A 23580-nucleotide genomic window follows, 5' to 3' on the forward strand; every position below is an offset into this window, starting at 1 on the left:
TACGAAGCTTTGAGTATTTTGGATCAGTAGCTGCTGTGTTTGTTGCATCATATTGCTGTAATTGTTTATATGCTTTATATATTCTGAGCTAAGTTGATCTATAGTGTTACATCATATTCCATAAGGATGTTATGTGTTTGTAGACTTTCTGCCCAGTTTGACCCATTTAGCAGAAGTCAGCCTGTTTAAGGCTCTGATATCTATTCTGTGTGACTTAAAGCAGTTATGACATGGTCTGATTTTCTCCCCCAATAAAGGAATATTTCATATATCAGTCGACTCTTCATTCTATCAGACACAGTTATCACAGCTCGTACATTTGCTTTTTACACATATGTGTAAGCATTGAGCCAAATTTAGTAATGCCAACAAATTAAACAAACAATATTTGTTACATAATACATCTATAGATACACTGTCAAAGATACTTGTCTTTGAGTGAAGATTTAGTCAAGTCAAGTTTATTTATAAAGCACATTTAAAAACAACCGAGGCTGACCAAAGTGCTGTACAATAAAATACAAATATAAAATACAATAAAACACAAATACATAAAACACCTCACTGATAAAACAATAGATTAAAACAATAAGTTAAACCTTGCTAAAGGCCAATGAGAAGAGGTGAGTTTTAAGAGCAGTTTTAAAGGTTCCTAGGCTTGTGGAGAATCTGATGTGAGGAGGTAAACTGTTCCACAGTCTGGGTGCAGCCACAGCAAAAGCCCTCTCTCCCCTAGTCTTTAGTCTGTACCTGGGAACATCTAAAAGCATCAGGTCTGCTGACCTCAAAGATCTCCTGGGGCGGTAAATGCTAAGAAGCTCCGCCAGGTAAGGAGGTGCAGTACCGTTAAGAACCTTAAAAACCAGCAGTAAAATTTTAAAATCAATCCTAAAAGCAACTGGGAGCCAGTGGAGAGAGCAGAGGACCGGAGTGATGTGGTCTCTCTTTTTGGAGCCGGTCAGCATGCGAGCAGCAGCGTTCTGCACCAGTTGGAGGCGATGCAGACAGGAACGATCTAAACCAGCATAAAGGGAGTTACAGTAGTCCAGCCGTGAAGTAATAAAAGCATGGACCACCCTTTCTAGATCGTTCCTGGACAGGTAGGACTTGACTTTAGCTAAAATACGTAGATGATAAAAAGATCCCTTGACTACGGAGCTGATTTGTTTATCAAATTTAAAAGCACTGTCAAAAGTAACACCGAGGCTCTTAATGGAGGAAGTACATTCGGAAGTTAGGGGTCCCATAAAATCAAGGGAAAGGTTGGGGTCTTTAGGAAGCCCAAACACAAGGACTTCATTTAAGGTGATAGGAAATATAAATAACTGCAACTTGAATCTCTGACCCAGAGTTCAAGCTCACTGCTGTAATATATCCTGTAATATATATATATCATAATAATCTGACAATACTATAATATTGGCCATATTATATTTACATTACCACAGTGAGATGACTTTAGTCTCATGAACAACATCAGCTAATTGTTATTTACTAACTAATCTTAAATGAGTGTTCAGCACAGAAATGAAGCCCAACAATCATGTTTTACAGTCCTGTGGTCTCAGCCTCAGATACTCAACTAATCAAAGTGATGTCATGACAAAAATGAATGACCAACAAAACATTTTTCTCCTTCATTTCTGTCAAACAAAGCCGTATGACACGTTTCTCGCGGTTAGTATCATGGTTGCTAGGCAACCTGAACAGCACGACGAAGGCTAGACCGTCCCATTTCACAAGCCTCTCACTTCCGCACTTCTCGTACTTATAGTACGCACCGTACGTAGTACGCGTGCGGTCGCTGGATTGGGACACAGCCTGGGCCTGCCAGAGTCAGAAATGAGGATAAAACAGGAAGTTTGACAGCAGTGAGTTCCTGCAGCGACCTCTCGTTTCTCTCCTCAGTGCTGCACGTTCGTGAACGTGAGCCCGGACGCGAAGGACGCGGTGGAAACTCTGAGCGCGCTGCAGTTCGGCTCCACCATACGGCAGGTGTCGCTCGGCAACGCGACGCAGAAAAACAACAGAAACGCCAAGTAGGACAGATGTTTCAGGCACGAGAAGTCCCTGGACTTTTTGAGGGGACAACAACAACAACAATAATAACAATGTGCAGTAAAACATACACTCATTCGTTTCATTTATCAAGTTCCTGTGTTGTGTTGTTTGTGTTGGGAGTGAGCTGGAGGGCGGGGTGGGCTGCTTTTAAGCAGGTAAAGCACTTTGTGCTACATCTTTGTATGAAAAGTGCTTTATAAATAAAGATTGATTGATTGTGCGTAGTGCCGACGCGGGACAGTTTCCAATTGTGTAGTACTGTTGTTCCTAGTGTGACTCTGCAATGACTATAAAGAGTTCTCTCGTCTTCTCTTGACGATGAGCTGCTCGTCCACCACAGCACTGAATCCAGCTCAGTTACAAGTTACAAAAGAAAATCATTTTTACTCGAGTAATAAAATTCATATTCAAGAAAACGCATGTTTCAGCTTCATTGCACGAGGCAGAGCAATTACGTTTCAGCGGACATCACGGCGTCCGCGTGTCCAGCTGTGGAGAGGACTCTTCTTTTAAACTTTCTTATCTTTACTGAGTAGAGACGTACAGGAAATAGTTGAGAGGGAAAGACCACGGGCCGGACTCAAACCCGTGCCGCTGCGTTCCAGCCATGTGGGATGTGGTCACCGTGAGCTGAGCTCAGCCGACGTCAGAGACGACTTTGAGTCAAACGTATGACACGTGTCCGTCTGTGGTCCTAGCTGCTGCCTCCTCGCTCCTTCAGCAGCTGCTTGAGGACGCTGGACTGTTTCAGCGCTCTCAGGTTAGAGATGTCCTCCGCGATGACCGGGATCTCCTCGCCGCGATGCTCCTCGTCACCGTCGCCTTCCTCGCTGTCAGAGAGCGTGCACAGGAGAGCGCCGTTCTCGTACGTGGGGAAGTAATACCTGCGGAGCGAGACGAAGTTTAGTGCTCAGGCTCAAATTAGTCCCAACTTAAAAAAGGACGCCATTTTCATCAGCTGATAAAAATACTCCAAATGAAGTGTAAACATCTGTGGCGTTGACCACGTTCATCAGCAGCTGTACGCCAGCTTTAAAGCCCGCGCTCTCATTGGTTAATTCTGCGGATCACAGGCGCTTCGTTAAACCTACTGCGGCTGGTCCCAGGCGGACATCTCTGGCAGTTTCATCACGTGACCTTCAGCCGCGATGTGACGCAGGGCGTCCGCCCGGCAGTCGAACATCCGCCTGCAGCCGTAGCAGCGGCTCTGATGGATCTGCCGCCGGATGAAGTTCACCAGTTTGACCTGCTGGTAGAACTTGAGGTCTGAGGGAGGACAGAACATTAGAAACACTCAGAAGGAAGAAATAGAAGAAAACTGCGCTCGAATTACCACAGAGACTTCACTCACTGAGCTCGGTCTTAAGGAGGTGGAAGCCGTGAGCCTCCCGCAAAACAATCACGAAACAGAAAGATGTCAGGGTCACGCAACGCCGCGACGCTCGTTACAGACTTCATAAATAACAAAACCAGAAAGCAGAGAGAAACTTTTCTGCCTCTCAGGTAAACTCGTCACTCGTGAGCAGAGTCACGTTTGGGAAACTGGTTCTAACTTTAAACCAGAACGTTTAATCAACGACAAAAATCTGACTGCAGTCGACGTCGAATCCTAGATTTTATTTATTGTTCACCAGTGTTAAGTCTAATTGTTGAATGTTGTCATCGTGTTTCTTAAATTTGTAAGGTCTGAGTTCAATCTATAGGATCAAGACGTTCCTTTGTCTCTGACCTCTCCAGCCACTCTGTGCTGGGGGAGCTTTTATTGCAGATGCATCCTGACAGATCTGTTTCTTCTGTTGTAAGCTTCCTGCTTTTATGATCCTTTTGGTCAGCAGGAGGTCTCTCACACACACACACTGCCTTGTCTTAGAACCATTGGGGGGTTTTACGGTGGGAGGTGCTTGTGTTGTATTGTGTATTGTAACTGTGATGTCAATAAATAGCTACGGGGACAGCTGCTCTTTGAAGGATTTCGGGCCCGAGACAGGTTAGGAGCGTGACCTCCAAGAGCTGGTTCTTGACCAAAGACTTCCCTCGTTAGCGAGTGAAAAAGCGGTTGAAGATGTTCTGTTATGTCTTGTTTTCTTCATGATGAATAAGTCTCTAAACTAGCGGGGCCTGTGGAAACACAGACCCAACAACGAGGAAACATTTTTATTTGCTTGTTAAAGTTTTGACAATCATGTATTTATTTGGAAACTTTTCAAAATAAAAGGCGCTTCATTTTAAAAGCTCTTCAGCTTCGGTCCATCTGTGTGTGAGGGCACTTTTTGAGTAAAATCCATGTTTTGTGCTTACGATGGATTCATGTGTTTGCAGAGACCTCAGGAAGCAGATCGTTTCCTGTTAGTGTGCACTGTCTCCGTTCTCCCAGAATCCTTTGCAGAATCGTTTCAGGGATGAAACGCAGAAAACGATATTTTCCTTCTCTGAAACTTCTACGTTCCCGTACCTTCATATGCGCGTGGATCTGCTCCAACGTCTCCGATTGGTGATCACAGAACAGACACACCGCAGAGACCGGATGAGCCTGCCAGTCCGACCAATCACTGCGGACGATGCGGAGATGAAACGAGCAGACTGAAAGCATTCACGCAGGATCAGAGGAGGAGTAGGAAGCGGACTTGATTTAAACTTTTGTATCCAGGCTGACACAGTAAATAAGAATATTCTCAGGAGGGACAACCCGAGGTTCAGTATCTGGGATCGAGCCGGGGATCAAACCTCCAACCTTTCGCTGTACCTCCTGATCCACAGCTACCCCGAGCTCACAGCACCTGGTTCAGCACCTGGTTAGCGCTGGAGATCAAGCGTGCTCAGACTGGTGATGTCGTGTTGGTTTAAAATAAACGTTACAGCCACTAACTGCACCATCTGGTGGTAAAAACTGGTATTACACGCAAGTGCAGCCCGGCCCGGTTTTTGCCTTTAACACGACACAGAGCAGTCTGTATGACATGAATCAGGACACTTTAGTTAATGCCGTCCTCACAGAGCTACATGAGGATACTTACTCATCCTCATCATCCGCCAGCTCACGGTCATCTTCGCTTTGCACCTCCTCCCACGTTTTTCCCAGTTCCTGACAGGACAGGAGGGACGCTTTAAAATCAGAACAATACATTCAGGTAGTGCGTTTGCTTCTACAGAACTGCTTCGTTTATCCTGACGTGGAAGCGTGTGGCGAGTGTGTCGCTGGGCTTTACCAGGTAGTTGATGACGTAGAAGCGGTCGTACTCGTGGTTTTTGGCGCTGATGCGGCGGTGAGCTTTTTTCCTCATGTGATCCTTCAGCGTGGTTTTATCTCGAAACGTTTTCTCGCAGTACAGACACTGCAGACTGAAGCGAGGGCAGCAAAATGAAAAGGCGCGCGAAGCAAAACAAAACTTAACGCTGTGAATAAAAAGCAACGATTAGCGTACCTGTCCAGTTTGTCCTGCAGCGTGTCGAGGAACTCGCTGCAGTAGACGATGTTGTCCGGCAGTCCGATGCTGAAGGAATGCTCTCTGGCCATGTGGTTCAGCAGAGACGACCTGGAAACAGCACGTGGAGCCATTTTTAATAAACAAAAGAAAACATCAGCTGACATCATCACTGTTAGCACTGCGCTGCAGTCCTTTGGGCTTCGTCCAGAAGTTCCCATTTGGACAAGACTTCAAGATCCACGCAGCGTGCCCATAGTGGCAGACAGAGGGAAGCAGCCTCTCTCGCCATGGGCCGCTGCATGTCCAAATGTGAGGAGACCCGGAGCGGACACGGGTTATGTCTCTCGGCGTCCTCCCACAAGGAGCTGGAGGTGGTGCCTGTGCAGAGGGAGGCCGAGCATCTGCGAACCAACACAGTGACTGAAAATGGATGGATGGAAGCTTAACTGGAGGTAAAGACACAGATCCACACAAGAACTGTGGTAAACACCAGTGAGAAGCCAGTCACACCTTCATGCCATTCATGAACCAGCGCACACCTGCACAGGTCTGAGACCTGACCCTTAGCAGAAGAGGAAGAAGGATGAGGAGCTGCACTGGTCTCAGATCAGCTTCTTGGTTCAGGTTCAGACATGTCACTGAATGATGTTTATGGAATTATGCCTCAAAGCAGCTTTTTGGGGGTTGGATCATAAGAGGATGACTACAGGAAGCAAAGAAGCTTTAAGTCACATGATTTCAGGAAGCTCTACCTTCTGTCTGCTTTAATCTAACACACGTGAGGTTTCCAGGACTGATGGGAATCCTGCGGCGCTTTACCTGTTTCCCGTGAACTCTTCGCTGCAGAACATGCAGAGACGATGGAAGCTGCTGTCGTCTCGCTCCTTCGGCTGCTGCTCCAGGACCTCCTCCTGTGGGAGCACAGAAGAAGAGCTCAGAGGAATTCTTCAGAAAACTACCTCAGAGTGCTCAGATATTTAAAGTGCAGAGCTTACAACGACACAAAGCGTGTAAAATCATCACTCAAATCTGCAATTTTTCTGATTTTTCCTGATTTTCAGACTTTGCCTCAAAATAAAGTTTAAAAGAAACGAAACTTCCAGCAGCACAAGATTCACTCAGGATGCTCCGAGTGTCACGTCTCCTCACCAGTCGTTTCTGCTGCAGCTTCTCTCGGAGGACTCTGTCTTCTGGAAGGACGTCACACAGCAGGAAGTAGTCCTCCTGCTCCTCTGTCAGGTCAGCGAGGAAGAAGAGTTTTTAATGAGTCATTAATCAGAGCTGGAGGAAGTGTACGTGGTTCACTTTGAAAGGTCAGGTCCTCTGTGGGTTTGAGTGAACTCACCGACTGGGCCCGTGGAGTTGGTTTTGATGACGCTGCAGAAATCTGTGACCGGCTGCTCGAGGAATCTGCCCTTCCAGTACAGCAAGTACCTGATGGAGGAAACTCGTCAGTAAAAACCGCAGCCGACTCACAGCCAGGTTTACCGGCGCACAGAAACACTTCGTCACGGTTCATAAAAGCAGCACACTAACAGGCGTGGACATGCTGGACTTGTTGTATATATGTATACTTGTAAGGTAAGGGTTTCCCCCCATCACCCCAAATAATTACAGTAAGTCTTTGGTGAAATGATCGAGTTCCAAATGCTAAAAACATCCAAACGTGTTCCCGAGAGTTAAACGAGTGAGCCGGAGCATGTGTGGCTCGCACTTTGGGACGTCTGCGATGCGTTTGACGTCGGCGATGACAAGCTTGTGCTCCATCAGCAGGTGTCTGAGGAGGACGTCTTTCTGCGGCGGTGGGACGGACTCAGAGCAGAACAGGCAGACCAGCGGCTCGGAGCCGGGACATTGAACACCGGGAGGGCTGGAGGTGTCAGCCGGCTGCTCAGGGAAACACACAGCGGCTCCAGAATGCTGTCCTTACCTGAGAAAGCAGAAGAGAGACTACACCTTATATACCACACACACACTCTACTCCAGACCAGGTGAGTCAAAACCAAGCGGAAGCGAGAATGTACAGCCTGGCATGAAGAAGCATTTCCCTCTGATCTACAAAAATCTGTCTGTATACAATTATTTTCATCACCCGTGGGGACAAAACTATGATCTAAAAGTTAAAAAAATTAATTAATTAATTAAATAACTCATTAATCGAGCTCAGACTTTACACGCTGTTAAATCCTGAATAAACTTCACAGCTGTCAGACTGAGTGTACTGACTGAATATAGAGATTGCTGTATAATCAGAGTTAGCAGCCCAGCTATTTCCTAGCCTGCTAGCTTAGCCGGGCGGTTTCCCGCCTGCTTTTCTGATTTTTTTTTTAGCCTTTTTTCTGCTGATTGTGAATTCCCACAGACTCGGAGAGTCACCGACACCCAAAGCTTTGCACGCAGACCACCAGATATCAGCATTAAAGCCGCGGACACGTTTAAAAAGTCACACTTACCGTCTTTACTCGGCTCGCTGGCGGCCATGTCTGGTGTCACGTGGTGCAAATAACACAAATCGAACCAATCGGAGGCCGTAAAATGCCAACGAAGCGCCTTCGCGGACCCCCGGTAAAACACGAATTAGAAAAGGTGCATTCAAGTGGTTCAAGGAAATATGAAAACTTAAGTTTCGAAAGCTGAAGGTTAATTAATGTGAATGAAGTTGACTAACATGTAACATTGGACGTTGTTGCATATATATAGCAAAGAATATAAATCACATGAACACTCAGATCCTCAAGATATACCTGAGAGTGTTCTCTGAACATGAAAGTTTAGTGTTCATAAATCCCCATTTACAGGGAGTGCAGAATTATTAGGCAAATGAGTATTTTGTCCACATCATCCTCTTCATGCATGTTGTCTTACTCCAAGCTGTATAGGCTCGAAAGCCTACTACCAATTAAGCATATTAGGTGATGTGCATCTCTGTAATGAGAAGGGGTGTGGTCTAATGACATCAACACCCTATATCAGGTGTGCATAATTATTAGGCAACTTCCTTTCCTTTGGCAAAACTTGGCACAGGACTTGACAGGCTCAGAAAAGTCAAAAATAGTGAGATATCTTGCAGAGGGATGCAGCAGTCTCAAAATTGCAAAGCTTCTGAAGCGTGATCATCGAACAATCAAGCGTTTCATTCAAAATAGTCAACAGGGTCGCAAGAAGCGTGTGGAAAAACCAAGGCGCAAAATAACTGCCCATGAACTGAGAAAAGTCAAGCGTGCAGCTGCCAAGATGCCACTTGCCACCAGTTTGGCCATATTTCAGAGCTGCAACATCACTGGAGTGCCCAAAAGCACAAGGTGTGCAATACTCAGAGACATGGCCAAGGTAAGAAAGGCTGAAAGACGACCACCACTGAACAAGACACACAAGCTGAAACGTCAAGACTGGGCCAAGAAATATCTCAAGACTGATTCTTCTAAGGTTTTATGGACTGATGAAATGAGAGTGAGTCTTGATGGGCCAGATGGATGGGCCCGTGGCTGGATTGGTAAAGGGCAGAGAGCTCCAGTCCGACTCAGACGCCAGCAAGGTGGAGGTGGAGTACTGGTTTGGGCTGGTATCATCAAAGATGAGCTTGTGGGGCCTTTTTGGGTTGAGGATGGAGTCAAGCTCAACTCCCAGTCCTACTGCCAGTTTCTGGAAGACACCTTCTTCAAGCAGTGGTACAGGAAGAAGTCTGCATCCTTCAAGAAAAACATGATTTTCATGCAGGACAATGCTCCATCACACGCGTCCAAGTACTCCACAGCGTGGCTGGCAAGAAAGGGTATAAAAGAAGAAAAACTAATGACATGGCCTCCTTGTTCACCTGATCTGAACCCCATTGAGAACCTGTGGTCCATCATCAAATGTGAGATTTACAAGGAGGGAAAACAGTACACCTCTCTGAACAGTGTCTGGGAGGCTGTGGTTGCTGCTGCACGCAATGTTGATGGTGAACAGATCAAAACACTGACAGAATCCATGGATGGCAGGCTTTTGAGTGTCCTTGCAAAGAAAGGTGCCTAATAATTATGCACAGTAATAGTCACCTGCACACACAGATATCCCCCTAAAATAGCTAAAACTAAAAACAAACTAAAAACTACTTCCAAAAACATTCAGCTTTGATATTAATGAGTTTTTTGGGTTCATTGAGAACATGGTTGTTGTTCAATAATAAAATTATTCCTCAAAAATACAACTTGCCTAATAATTCTGCACTCCCTGTATTAACATTACATTAGCATAAGTTTCCTCCCCTCTATTACAAATTTTTAAAGGAAACGTTATTTGTGAATGTGTACCATGTGTACAGGTGTAAGGTTCCCTAAAATAAAAGTCTGAAAATAACATTTGAGTTTCTGTACAGGGGGGCACAAGAAGGCTGGATATGGTGCAAATTCTTAAATAAATGACCCAAGTTTTATACGTGAAGTCAGTTTTAAGGTGGAGTGGCTGCTGATGACACACAGCTCATCATCCAGCTTGGATTCGGGAATTCACTGTAAGCACGTTGTGGTCAAAGACCACTGGGGGGCACAAACAGCTCAGTGTTCATCCTGCAGTCTGATTCACTCTCAGGTTTGGTGCTGTTATTCTCAAAAAAACAAAAAAAACAAAAACAAACTATAGATAAAAGCAATGACAGCAATACTGCATAAATTATAAACCTTTCTCCCTTTAAGCACAGAATGAAAATATGAAAACACACTGTCAGCTGTTTTTTTTTTAATATTGCAAATACATACGTGATGTGATGTCATGCCATGGTGATAATCTCATATATGTTATTATGACTCTGTAATCACCGAAAAGTGCTCACAGTCAGTCTTTGTGACTGCAGTTTTTTAGTCCAGCATAAAAACCAAAGTACACTTTGAACCAGTATATAAAAAATATTTTGAGTTTTAAAAGTTCATGTTCACTGGCGCACACACTACCAGACACTCCTTCTCCATGCTTCATGGTGGGAACCATGCATGTAGAGACCATCGTTCACCTTTGTGGAACCAAAGATCTCAAATTTGGACTCATCACACCAAAGCACAGATGGTCTAATGTCCATTCCTTGTGTTTCTTGGCCCAAACTAATCTCCTCTGCTTGCTATTTGACCATAAAGGCCTGAGTCACACAGTCTCCTCTGAACAGCTGATGTAGAGATGTGTCTGTTACTGGAGCTCTATGTGGCATTTATCTGGGCTCTAATCTGAGTAGCTGTTGACTTGTGATTTCTGAGGCTGGTGGATGAATGTATCCTCAGCAGCAGAGAGGACTCTGGGTCTTGCTTTCCTGGGGCGGTCCTCGTGTGAGCCAGTTTCTTCGTAGCGCTTTATGGTTTTTGTGAAGTTTTTGCAATTTCCTGGACTGACTGACCTTCAGTTCTTAAAGTAATGACAGACTGTTGTTTCCTTCGCTGATTGGTTCTTGCCATAATATGAATTCTAACAGTTGTCAAATAGAGCTGTCAGCTGTGTACTATGCCTGCACAATAAATCGAAAATTTATTGTCATCGCAATATCAGCCTGTGCGATGGGCCCATTGCAAAAGACGGCGTAAACTGCGATAATTGGGTACCTTAAAATGTTTACACACATGCTTTAAAGAATTTGCCAATCAAAGAACCCCCTTTACACATTAGACCAGTCGAATAGAGCCCTTCACGGCATTAACCAATCAAATGGATTAGAGGCCCGCCTCCTACGTAGGTGGGGAGCGAACAACGCTGCAGCAACGAGTCAGTTGTAATGGCTGAGAGCGAGACGCATGACGAGAACGCTACTGACTATGAACTCGTGGCTAAAAAAAAATAGTACCTCGCTTATTTGGAGGTACTTTGGATTTGGTAAAGACGACGTTCTCCAAACACAGGTGCTCTGCAACACTTGCCGAACACTTGTGGCAACCACCAGAGGAAACACGACTAATCTCCACCATCATCTTCAATACAACCACAGAGAACAGTTTGAAGAGTTCCAGAAAGACAGGGCTAGCCAAACAAAGGTTGCTAATGTTAAGACAAAGAGCGCAGCAGTCCAACAGCCGTCTCTGTATCAGAGTTTTTCAAGTGCAACTCCTTATGAGAAAACGTCGAAGCGCTACAAAGAAATAACAGAGGCCATTACACATTTTTTGACAAAGACATGATGCCTATAAATACAGTTAGCAGAGAGGGCTTCACCAGTCTGATACATAAAGTGGACCGGAGATACCGCATCCCCTCACGAAACTACTTTTCCCATGTCGCCATTCCACAAATGTACGAAACATGCCGGAAGACCGTCACGTTTGAACTGAGCCAAGCTGAAAACTACGCAAGCGCTACAGACCTATGGTCAAGTCGTACAACGGAGCCATATATGAGTTTCACAGTGCACTTCTTCACCGAAGACTTTGAACTGAAAACACGGTGTCTAGAGACTGTGTGTTTTCCAGACTCTCACACTAGTGAAAATATAGCCCGTGTATTACGTGAGGTGCTAGCCAGCTGGGATCTTCAAATTCAAATTCAAATTCAAATTCAAATTTTATTTGTCACACACACACAACCATACACAGTATGACATGGGGGTGAAATGCTTGTAGCTGTACAATGCCCGACCATTAAATGACAGAAGAAAAAGTTTTACGATATTTACAATTTACAGGTTAATACAAAATTTACAAATTAACTTAGGAATTTACAGTAAAGAATGTGCAAATAGCAGAAGAGATTATAAAGATTATAAATTATAGGAATTATAGGATTATAGGAAATGTGTGGTGGTGCATGTGGTGATGTGTGTGAGAGTCCAGTCTTATAGTGACGTGTGTGGGAGAGTCCAGTCCTACACCTGGTTCAGGGCCCGAATAGCCTGGGCGAAGAAGCTCCTCCTCATTCTCTCTGTTTTGGCCTTAAGGGAGCGGAAGCGCTTCCCAGACCTCAACAGTGAGAAGAGTCCATTGTTGGGATGGGAGAGGTCCATCATAATCTTCCTAGCTTTGGACTTGCACCGCTTGGTGTAGATGGACAGCAGGTCAGGGAGCTCTGATTGAATGATGCGTTCGGCTGAGCGCACCACTCTTTGCAGATCTCGTCTGTCCTGCTTGGTGCTGTTCCCAAACCAGGTGCAGATGTTTGCCGTCAGGATGCTCTCGATGGTGCAGGAGTAAAAGTTCTTGAGCACCTTCAGTGGCAGATGGAAGTCTCTAAGTCTTCTGAGGAAGAAGAGACGCTGACGGGCTTTCTTAACCAGGGTGTTGATGTGGCAGGACCATGACAGGTCCTGAGTGATGTGGACACCCAGGTATCGGAAACTGTCCACTCTCTCCACTGGCGTGCCACTGATGATGAGGGGTTTGTAATTCCTCGCCTGCTTTGTAGTGAAGTCCACGATCAGCTCCTTAGTCTTGCTGATGTTTAGGAGGAGGTTATTCTCCTGGCACCAGGTCTCCAGGTTCCTAATCTCCTCCAGGTAGGCCGTCTCGATGTTGTCGGAGATCAGGCCCACAACAGCAGTGTCGTCAGCAAACTTGACAATGGAGGTGGTGTCTGATGTGGCTACACAGTCATAAGTGTACAGTGAGTACACCAGGGGGCTTAAAACACAGCCCTGAGGCGCTCCAGTGCTGAGTGAGATGGAGGGGGAGACTTGTTTTCCCACCCTCACTGATTGGGGTCTGTCTGTGAGGAAGTTGAGGATCCACTGACACAGTGATGAGCTGAGTCCTAGATCCGTCAACTTGGTGAAAAGCTTAGAGGGAATTATTGTGTTGAATGCTGAACTGTAGTCCACGAACAGCATCCTAACATAATTCCCTCTGCCAGTGTCCAGGTGACTCAGGGATGTGTGGAGCAGGTGAGATATGGCATCGTCTGTGGAACGATTAGTCCGGTAAGCAAACTGAAGCGAGTCGATGGTGGCAGGAAGTGAAGAAGTGATGTGATCTCTCATCAGTCTTTCAAAACACTTCATCACAATTGAAGTCAGTGCTACTGGAGGGTAGTCACTGTGGCAAGCGGGCTGTTGTTTCTTTGGGACAGGAACAATAATGGACTGTTTGAAGCACGTGGGAACCACAGCTTGGGCCAGGGAGAGGTTGAAGATCTCCGTGAACACCGGTGCTAGCTGGTCAGCGCAGGCTCTAAGGACCCGGCCAGGGATTGCATCTGGTCCTGCTGCCTTCCTGGTGTTCACCCTCCTGAAGGTGTTCCTCACGGCATGCTCTGTGATGACGAATGCATTTTCTTCACTGGTGCACTCCGAGCGCGCGCAGCCGTTTGTTGTTTTAATTGCTGCGGTGTCGAAGCGAGCATAAAACGTGTTCAGCTCATCAGCCAGTGAAGCATCAGCATTCATCACAGAAGAAGCTGGTCGTTTATAGTCCGTTATAGTCCGCAGTCCTTTCCACAGGCTCATAGAGTCGCACTGTCGTAGCTGTGACTCTAGTTTTTCCCCGTAGCTCCGCTTTGCCTTTCTGACCGCGCTGCGCACGTTGTAGGACGCAGCCTTGTATAGGTCCATATTACCGGAGACGAGCCCTTCATTGTAGGCAGCGGTGCGTGATCTCAGAGCGTCGCGGATGTTTTTATCCACCCACGGCCTCTGGTTGGGAAACGTTCGGATGATAGTTCTTTCTGCTGTGTCGTCCGCTAGTTTCCCGATAAATCCCACAACCGCTTCCGTAAACATGTTGATGTCATCAGAGCTGCGCCGAAACATGTCCCAGTCTGCGTCATCCAGTGCGTCCTGCAGCGCGGCCACTGATTGGTCCGTCCAGCGAGCGACCTCCCTCCTGATTGGTGGTTGCTGCTTTAGCCTTTGTTTGTAAGCAGGCATGAGGAAGATGGCGGCATGGTCCGATTTTCCAAATGCCGGCAGGGGCTGAGCCTTGTAACAGTTCTTGAACGGGGTGTAGCAGTGGTCTAATGTCCTAGTGCCCCGGGTGGGGCAGTTGATGTGCTGGTGAAGGTTGTGAAATGTCCGTTTGAGATTCACTCTGTTAAAATCTCCCATAACAATGAGTGCGGCATCTTGGTGAAGTGTTTGTTGATGTGTGAGAGCCTCATGTAGCTCACATACGGCAGTGTCCGAGTCCGCGTGAGGCGGAATGTAAACAGTGCAGGCAATGACCGCAGTGAATTCCCGAGGGAGATAGAAAGGGCGACATTTAACGATCAAAAGCTCCAGATTGGGCGAGCAAGAGCGTGTGAGTGGGGAGATGTTTGTGCTGTCGCACCATCTGTTGTTCACCATCAAACACACTCCACCACCTCTTTTCTTCCCCGACTCCATTGTCCTGTCCATGCGGTAAACCGAAAAGAACCCCATCGGCTGCACGGCGTGGTCTGGTATCGCTGGGTTCAGCCAAGTCTCGGTGAAGCAGAGGAGGTTGCAGTCCCGAATGTCTCTCTGGAACTTGATTCTGGCTGTGAGGTCATCAAGCTTGTTCTCGATGGATTGAACATTGGCTAGCAGGATACTGGGCATGGGTGCGCGGTGTGCGCGAGCCCGTAGCCTGTTCCTGATGCCGGCTCGCTTACCTCGAGGCCGTCGCTTAGTGTCGCCGCGTCCTTTGTTCTCTCTCAGGATCTTAAAGAAGACCCAAAATTTTTTATGGGGGCAATGTTTCAATGTTAAAGTGCACTTTGTTGTTACACTGCTAATACAGCAGCTTTTTTAAATAAAACTGTTGCAGTAAAACGGAAATTATGTATTCAGGGTTTTTTTTGTTTGTTTTGCTATTTATTTTATCGCAAGTCATATCATTATCGCAATATTGATCACAGTTATCGCACATCGCAGGTTTTCCTAATATCGTGAAGCCCTACTGTGTACCAACCTGACTTCTAGTCCCAACCAGATTCAGAAGGCAAGAAATTCCAGGATTCCAGCTTTGGAGTTAACACACCTGTGAAGTGAAACCATGTCAGATGATTACACCATGAAGCTCGCTGAGAGAAGGCCGAGGGTTTAATTCCATGTGTTCATCCATAGTTTTGACGCCTCCAGTGAAAATCTGTAAATAGTCATTAAAATAAAGAAGAACCATTATATTTATATAAATATTATATATTTGTTTATATTTATATATTGTTATTTATGTTTTTGCATATTTTAGTACTTATTTTTGAGAATTTCTTGTCCTATTAATTGTAGTTATTTGTAATGTTTTACTCGTTGTTTGGTAGCATTCTGCAATACTGAGACCTGAGGATCTCACGGTCTGTGTGGCAGACCGTGGGGATGCGGGAGAAAGGACCTGAATGCTGGACTCTGTGCAGTAAACAGTGCGTTTATTTACAGTGAAGTAAATGTAACACACAACAAATCTCCAGTGCGCTCCCACGACTCCCGTGTCGTGCCTTCTTCCAAGTGTCTGTACTCTGCTCCCGAGTCTCCGCACTCTCCGTGCAAAAACAAAATCCTCTAGCAAACAGAACCCCTAATCCCAACAGTTTCAAAGTCCGACCGCACGTCCAGCAGCGGTGTCAAAACAGTCCCCAAAAAACTGAAAAAACCAACCGCAGTTCTGACGGTGGCATCCCAAAGTTTTGGCAGCTGGCCCGATGGACGGTGACGGCAGGAAAACAGCTCGAGTGGCCTGCCACAGGTCTGGCAGCGGTGGCATAGCAGTTCTGGTGGCCGGCCAGTGATCTGATGACAGCCTTGTAGTAGGTCCAGCCACGTAAGAGCTCCGATGGCCCATGGCGAAGCACTGCAGGTGGTTTGTGACGTGCAGGCCGTGCTGGACGGTGACGTGCAGGCCGTGCTGGTCCCTCCGGCGCGCTGATCTCCTGCTCGGGCAGAGCGCGTCCATCACAGCTGCCAACAGTTGAACCGATGGTGAAGATGGTGTGGCAGCTGCAGGCAGTGGAAATGATGGTGGTGTAGCAGCCACTGGGGGTAGATTGGACAGTGATGCAGCAGCAACAGGTAGGTGAAGTGATGGTGGCGGTTGAGCAGGTGTGGAGACCTCCAACTGAGGTCTCCAACATCATAGACACAGGAACAGCAGCACAATGCAGAAACAAACACATATCATATAAAAAGAGTCATAAATGCTCATGGACCCTGGGTCGCTCAGACCCAGGTCCTGGACAGAGAATCTGTTTTTCATTCATATCATGTCAAATGGCTGAATGACAGTGAAGCTGAGTCTGAGATCTCTTCTGCTTTAATTATTTGTGGCACAAATTTAAAAAGTTTCTGGAAACATCCCTCAGAGGTTTTGGTCCATGTTGACATGACATCATCACACGGCCACTGCAGATCCATGATGTGAATTTCCTGTTCAACCAAATTACATTCAACTCAGTTCACTTTTATTTATACAGCAAAAAATCCCAACAACAGTTGCCTCCAGGTACTTTATATTGTAGAGTAAGAACCTTATGATAATAAAGAGAAAAAAGAGAAACTCCAACAATGAGATGTGGGAAAGCACTTTGGCGACAGTGGGAAGGAAAAACTCCCTTTTAACAGGAAGAAACCTCCAGCAGAACCAGGCTCAGGGAGGGGCGGGGCCATCTGCTGTGATTGGTTGGGGTGAGAGAAGGAAGACAGGATAAAGACATGCTGTGGAAGAGAGACAGAGATTAATAACAGATATGATTCAATGCAGAGAGGTCTGTTAACACATAGTGCAGACCTTCCCAAAGTGTGGGGCCCGCCCCCTAGGGGGGGTGCAGAGCCATTGCAGGGGGGGCGCGGCATGAAAGAGGGGGGGAAACAAAACGCTTGGACACTGCTAGCACGGGGCAGCCACAGAAACGCAAAGCAGGAGATGAAGCATAGCTGAATATGTTTCCAAACCAACTTCATTCTAAGCCAAAGACTAGAAAATATGGTGAAGCAAATCTTCCCTTTGGGTTCACCTGCACAAGTGCCGAGGTAGGTCTCCCTGCAGAATTGGATTTCCCTGTGTCGGGAGCAGCGCTGGGCTGTTCAAATCACGGACAAACAGGATCCCACAGCTGTTTATGTTTTTGAATCCATTTTGAAAATTGTATTGACAGCAATGTTGAATATTATTACACATGAAAAAAACAACTGCACGTAAAATAATCACACCGTGACGCCTCTGCCTTTGTAAATGGAGGGACAGTAACTGCGTGTATGTAACTGTGTAAAACCTGCAGATAGTCAGATTAACAGTATTGTGTCTCTATCTGCCATTCTGCAATTCATCTCATGTAAACAATAACGTGGCGCACAGCATGACGTGAAAAACGGCACATAGCTTTGACGTCGCGCGACGAACTCTGTATTCCTCGTCCACGCGTAAACGCAAAAAAGGGGTTTTAAAAAATCTCCGTTTTCGGTGATTCGAGACGCCGTTTACGTGGACGAAACTGCTGCGTTTCCAAAAATCCCCGTGTAGGTGTGGACGTAGCGTAAAAGAGTTAGTAGTTTATTTCCTTACTACCTGTAATTTATTGCAGATTACTTGTATTTGCTTAATTTTTAGTAAATGTTTGAGGTGTGAAATAAACCGCAATGGAGAAAAATATGGGTGTGTGTGGTTGGAGGATTTGTGCGCGTGCGGGGAGGGGGGGCGCGAACATTTTTCTTGTAAACAAAGGGGGGCCCAGCAAAAAAAGTTTGGGAACCACTGACATAGTGAGTGAAGAAGAAACACCCAGTGCATCATGGGAATCCCCCAGCAGCCTACACCTATTGCAGCATAACTAAGGGAGGATTCAGGGTCACCTGGTCCAGCCCTAACTATATGCTTTAGCAAAAAGGAAAGTTTGAAGCCTAATCTTAAAAGTAGAGATAGTGTCTGTCTCCTGAATCCAAACTGGAAGCTGGTTCCACAGAAGAGGGGCCTGAAAACTGAAGGCTCTGCCTCCCATTCTACTTTTAAATACTCTAGGAACAACAAGTAGGCCTGCAGTGTGACAGCAAAGTGCTCTAATAGGGTGATATGGTACTGTGGGGTCATAAGTAATAAGTATGATTTAGTCTGATGCTTGCAGTGTTAGTGCAAACAAAATGGAAGGAAACAATAATCAAAGCAATCTGGATTCTTCCAGCAGTGTCACTAGCACAGATGTAGTGATGGACAGGTGTGACACAGATGTTTCTGATGCCCCTCGTGGTTCTGTCAGGACATCATTAGAGTGACATGAAAACCTTCAGATGTTATGATGTTACTCTTTCAAACCCTTTCACCGCCCTCGCTCTCTCTCTCCTTCTGGAGGTGGTGCTCTCTTGGCCTTCCTGCGGCTCCTCGTTCTGCTCGGCCGCTCAGGTGCGCTCAGGTGCTGCATTATTCACACCGAGCCCGGGGGCTCTAATTAAACCCTGGAGAGAAGCGAGGCGAGGCAGCCTCCGTCAGCCTGGATATGATGAGGATTTCTGATTTAGACCGTGACTTCAGCACGAGCCGCATCAATCTTCGTTTTTTTCTCCCTCCAAGCTTGAACACTGTAACTCAGAGAGCGCAGGGTTCCTGATGCTTCAGGTGAAGCAAAAGCAGGTTTGGAGGCCTGGACGTCCACACCGAAGCTCAGAGTGCTAAAATATCCACACAGCAGCAAACCAAGTGTGCCTGACTGCTTCTAAACGGAATCACTGCATCCCAGTGTCTCAGTTTACTGTGACAAACCTCTTCTATCTGCATACACAGAACATCACAACAAGCTGAATCAAGTCTACTTTTGCAAAGAGATGTGGGACTTTTACAGATTTAATTTGTTGTAACATGCTGGCCGTCTCACATCCCTGAGTCTGTCTGAGAGGGTCTGGAAGCTCTGGGGGGGGGGGAGGATTATTGACCCTGTGCACGAGAAAATGCTAACTTCCTGGTTTGAGACCGGATGTGGGGTTGTACATTTCCGGTAGCTTAACTTTGCGGTCAATTGCTACTGCGAAGATATACTCCAAAATCATGTCCAAAACTCGAAAACGGAAAGATCGCGTTAAGTTACAAAGAGCAGAAGGTGGGAACACTCACCACTGTTGTGTCATAAAAAATCTAATGATCAATTTTGACGTTTAAAGAGTTTAGATCGATCAGTTGTTTACATCACTCAACACAAGCAGAACTGCATCACTGCAGCAGAAGACACATCGTCCACATTCAGAAGCACATCTCTGTATAGTGACTGGTCTTGTGATTTAAACAGGCAAATGTTCAGCATTCAAACTACAGGTGAACAATAGTCAAACCAGATGTTTCCCCGTTATGTTGATATCAGCTAGTCAAGTACACACCTACACAGCATGTTAACAAACCGTGAAAAAAGCCACACAAAAAATGAACGATTGCTGGTAAGGGTTTCTATACATTAGTAGTTACGAAGGGTATGTTGTGACTTACCTTCAAAATTACAGCGGTCCCTCGCTAATAACGCGGTTCACCTTTCACCTCGCTGTTTCACAGATTTTTTTAGTGCAAGTTTGCACGTTTTTTTTACGTCACATTGTGTCCTGCATCCTGATCGCTGCAGACGATCTCCTCCGTGACGTCTCTCCTGTACAGTACAGAATCGCTGCATCGATCGCTAGCAGTGTGACTCTGGAGTGCAGTGCTGTATGTCCACGATGTCCACGAAACGTTTTGCACCGTCAAAAAATAAAATTGGCTACTTGATTTCACCTATCGCTGGTTATTTTTAGAACATAACACCCGCGATAAACGAGGGACAGCTGAGAAATATAACATTTGAATCCCTTTTCTCTTTTGCTCTGAGGCGCGGGGGAAAAATATCGACAAGTCGATGAACATCATTTACAGATATATTGGGTAAATGCCCAAGACATCTATAGAAATGTAAATCGCCGCTTGATTCATTCATTTGCTTAACTTGTTTTGGACCGTAAACAGGGCGTGAATAGGACTGTCACAGTCTGGCGAGGGCAGACTGTATGAATTGAAAAAAAGGACCCAAAATGCAGACTCCAAGGAACAGGGAACAAAACTTGAATGTTAACAAAAAGCGAGCCGTTTAATATGGCTGGTAAAAAGGTACAAACAAAGGGCAAGGCAAACTGAAGCAAAATTAACACAAACCTAAACTGGGAAATCTAAACGAACAATAAGAAAAACCTAGACAAGGAACTTGGAAGCATGGGAAACATGGCGTGGACAACAGACGACCTGACAATCACACACTGAAAACAGAGGACTTAAATACACAGGAGGTGATTAGGGGAAGTGGGAACACATGGAGGAACAGCTGACTGACATGAGCCTAATGAGGGGACAAGGGAAGTGAAACTAAATACAATGAACAAAGAACACACGACTCCTTCAAAATAAAACAGGAAACATGAGACAGACATGATAATACAAACTTGATAACATAAGACACGTAGCATGAAACACGAAGGGTGAGGGGAAACTTAAATACAGGGGAAGAAAACACAAGGAGTCTAATAACCAAATGAACTTAGATAACCTAATGAACAAAATAAACAAACTTAAAACGCTGGGTCAAAAGACCCAGGATCATGACAAGGACATCGGAAACAAAGCTCCCCACAGGAGTTTCCGCACCGGAAGTAGCATATGCTAACGTGCACATAGTCAATTCTGGAGACTCCCACCAGGTGATCTGGGAAATCACCTTCAGATTAAAAGTGGTCACCTGGACCTTTATCAACACAAGAAAGCGCTAACAATCAGTCACTAAAAGCAACAAATAGTTCAATCCAATCACCGAGCAACCACCGCTGTGTTGTCTTGTTGTCAGGAGATTGCCGTCTCATTTTAAGTTTAGCGTGACATAATGCAGCTGGAGTGTTAGGACTGCCTGAGAATATCTGTAAAACAATAAAATATTTATCAAACACAGTATTTACAAGCTGCAGTTCCTCCAACGTCCACCAGAGGCTCCAGCGGTGAGGCAGTCCCCACAGACTCCCATGTTAAAATGTCCGCCTTCAGTGGATCATTTCGTCCCTCATAGCAACTGTAGCAACGACAATGTTTTTATAAGTCACCCGTTTGAATTGTATTAAGGATTAAATTTTGCATTACTAGGGGCGTGGCCTATTTGAATGACAGGTGGATGGTGACACAGGCGAGAGCTGTCTGCTCAGCTTCACCTGACCTGGACCTCAGGACCATGTTTATGCTTTGAGTCTTCTGGAGCATTTTTAATGACATCATCTGATCAATAATAAGACTGCTGTAAAGTTACTGTACCAACAGAACGTCCAAGAAGTCCGAGCTTCAGTTTTACTGAGTGAAATTTGAAGAGTTCTACTCACCAGAACTGGAAATTGTGAATGCAGAGTTGCCATGTAGAAAAACTCCAGACTGCCCGGGTCTTTGCACTTTCTGCTAAAATAATTCTCCTGTGACGATGTTGGATTCAACAAAGATGATCGCAATCAGTGCAGCAGAACAGGAAGTACTTTATTTATTCATTACCTACATTACCCATGATGCAATTCCTTTTTGTTCTGTGACAGGAGTTTAAATGAACAAGGTGATTTTTAAAAGATGTAACCATAAAACACTTGTGTTTAATTGGTCAGACTGTCACAGCTGATGTGAGGTCGGCTTCATATCGAGAAGAGCTGATCGGTAAATATTTCCATTTACAGACTCGGCATCTTCATCCCTTCACTGTAAAGCGTAAACACTGTGCTGCCTCTCACTGTACCTGTCTTACATCAGCCTGTCGCAAGCTTCAAATTAGTGTCACTCTGTTCATCCAGGCCCCACTTTGCCTGTTTTTACACATCCTCCATGCCGGTCTTCCAGATTTATCTGCACCGTATCTCCGTTTGCAGCTGCTCTGGCCCAATCCTCTCCATTAAGCTTCCACATAATCAAATCTACTGACAGCTCGCTGCAGAAACGCTGCTTTCCTCCGGCTTTTCAAAGAACACACCACCCCCTCCGCCTGACTGCTGCTCTCCACCCGGTTCCAACCTGGATGCTGCTGGCAATGAATTGTTGCATAGCAACCGCCTGCTCGGCACCTACACCGTTCCTCGTGTTTGGAGCCCGAGAACCTCAGAAGATGTCATGATGCGAGCTGAGTCACCCACACGGATCAGAGTCACAACAGCCACGAGGGCTCTTCTTCCTCTGCTCATTCTTTATCCAGCTCACACACACACACACACAATGCTACACACCACAGAACTGTGTGTAACATGTTTCCTGCAGTCTAAACATCTGCAGGTGACCACCTACACCTGTGACAGTGATGTCATCAGAACAAGATCTGCATGACTGCATCCATGTCAGAACAGCTCGGGAAATCACACCAGATGTGGGTGTGCGTCATGTATTTGTAGTTTTTCTGTATTTGTAGGTTTTTTTTCTGCTGTCTGTGTTTTTGCTCCATTTGTTGCTACATTTCACGTCACTTTTCTGGTCTCAGAAAACTGTTATTTTTCTTTTGGTTACTTCATGTTTTACTTTGTTTTTCTTGTTTTGTGTAACAGTTGTGTTTTTCTTTACTGTACTGAAGGTCTGCCTGGCTGTGAGTAAATGAGTGCATGCATTGTTATGATCTTTAATTCATGTTGTTTGTAACTTTTGATCTGGATTATTTTATCCATCCATCCATCTTCTTCCGCGTATCCGGGGCCGAGTCGCGGGGGCAGCAACCTAAGAAGAGAAGCCCAGACCTCCCTCTCCCCAGCCACCTCCTCCAGCTTGTCCGCAGGAACACCAAGGCGTTCCCAGGCCAGCCGAGAGATATAATCTCTCCAGCGTGTCCTGGTTCTGGCCCGGGGCCTCTTGCAGTGGGACATGCCTAGAACACCTCACCCAGGAGGCATCCTTGTCAGACGCCCTTATCAAACCACCTCAACTGGCTCCTTTCAATGTGGAGGAGCAGCCGCTCTACTCTGAGCCCCTCCTGGATGGCCAAACTCCTTATCCTCTAAGGGAGAGGCCAGCCACTCTTCAGAGGAAGCTGATTTCTGCCGCTTGTATCCGCAATCTCGTTCTTTCGGTCACTACCCACAGCTCGTGACCATAGGTGAGGGTAGGGACGTAGATCAACCGTTAAATTGAGAGCTTCGCTTTTACTCTCAGCTCTCTCTTCACCATGATGGACTGTGTTGAAGGGTTTTTTTTATGTTGTAATATAATATATTATGGTCCGTAAATTTATCCGGCTTTGTTAATCTACTGTGTTGTTGTAAAGTGTT

The 23580-nt window shown here is 45.8% G+C and overlaps 1 protein-coding gene and 1 pseudogene across 5 annotated transcripts; both read right to left on the reverse strand.

Moving 5' to 3' along the window:
- Window positions 1–439: 439 nt before the first annotated feature.
- On the reverse strand, window positions 440–9326 carry LOC146370091 (zinc finger protein 277-like; annotated as a pseudogene).
- A 52-nt stretch (window positions 9327–9378) lies between these two features.
- Window positions 9379–22518, reverse strand: LOC146370092 (uncharacterized). Of its 5 annotated transcripts, none has more exons than XM_084909613.1 (2): window positions 21676–22518; window positions 9379–16743 (listed from the first exon to the last, which is right to left on the reverse strand). In XM_084909613.1, the coding sequence occupies exon 2, from the start codon at window positions 14941–14943 to the stop codon at window positions 12301–12303; it is 2643 nt and encodes an 880-aa protein (XP_084765739.1). In that variant the 5' UTR covers window positions 14944–16743; window positions 21676–22518; the 3' UTR covers window positions 9379–12300. The 5 variants fall into 5 exon arrangements, with proteins under 5 accessions (XP_084765739.1, XP_084765738.1, XP_084765737.1 ...); XM_084909612.1 differs by having other exon boundaries at window positions 9379–17031; XM_084909611.1 differs by having other exon boundaries at window positions 9379–19934.
- Between the last annotated feature and the right edge of the window lie 1062 nt (window positions 22519–23580).

The sequence above is a fragment of the Perissodus microlepis genome, chromosome 17, assembly GCF_051167445.1.
Source record: "Perissodus microlepis isolate ML-2025 ecotype Zambia chromosome 17, ASM5116744v1, whole genome shotgun sequence".
Lineage (NCBI taxonomy): Eukaryota > Metazoa > Chordata > Actinopteri > Cichliformes > Cichlidae > Perissodus > Perissodus microlepis.

What these genes read in the sequence shown, in the direction of transcription:
- LOC146370092 (XM_084909613.1), bottom strand. Translation starts at nt 14,943, where the DNA reads ATGCCCAGTATCCTGCTAGCCAATGTTCAATCCATCGAGAACAAGCTT.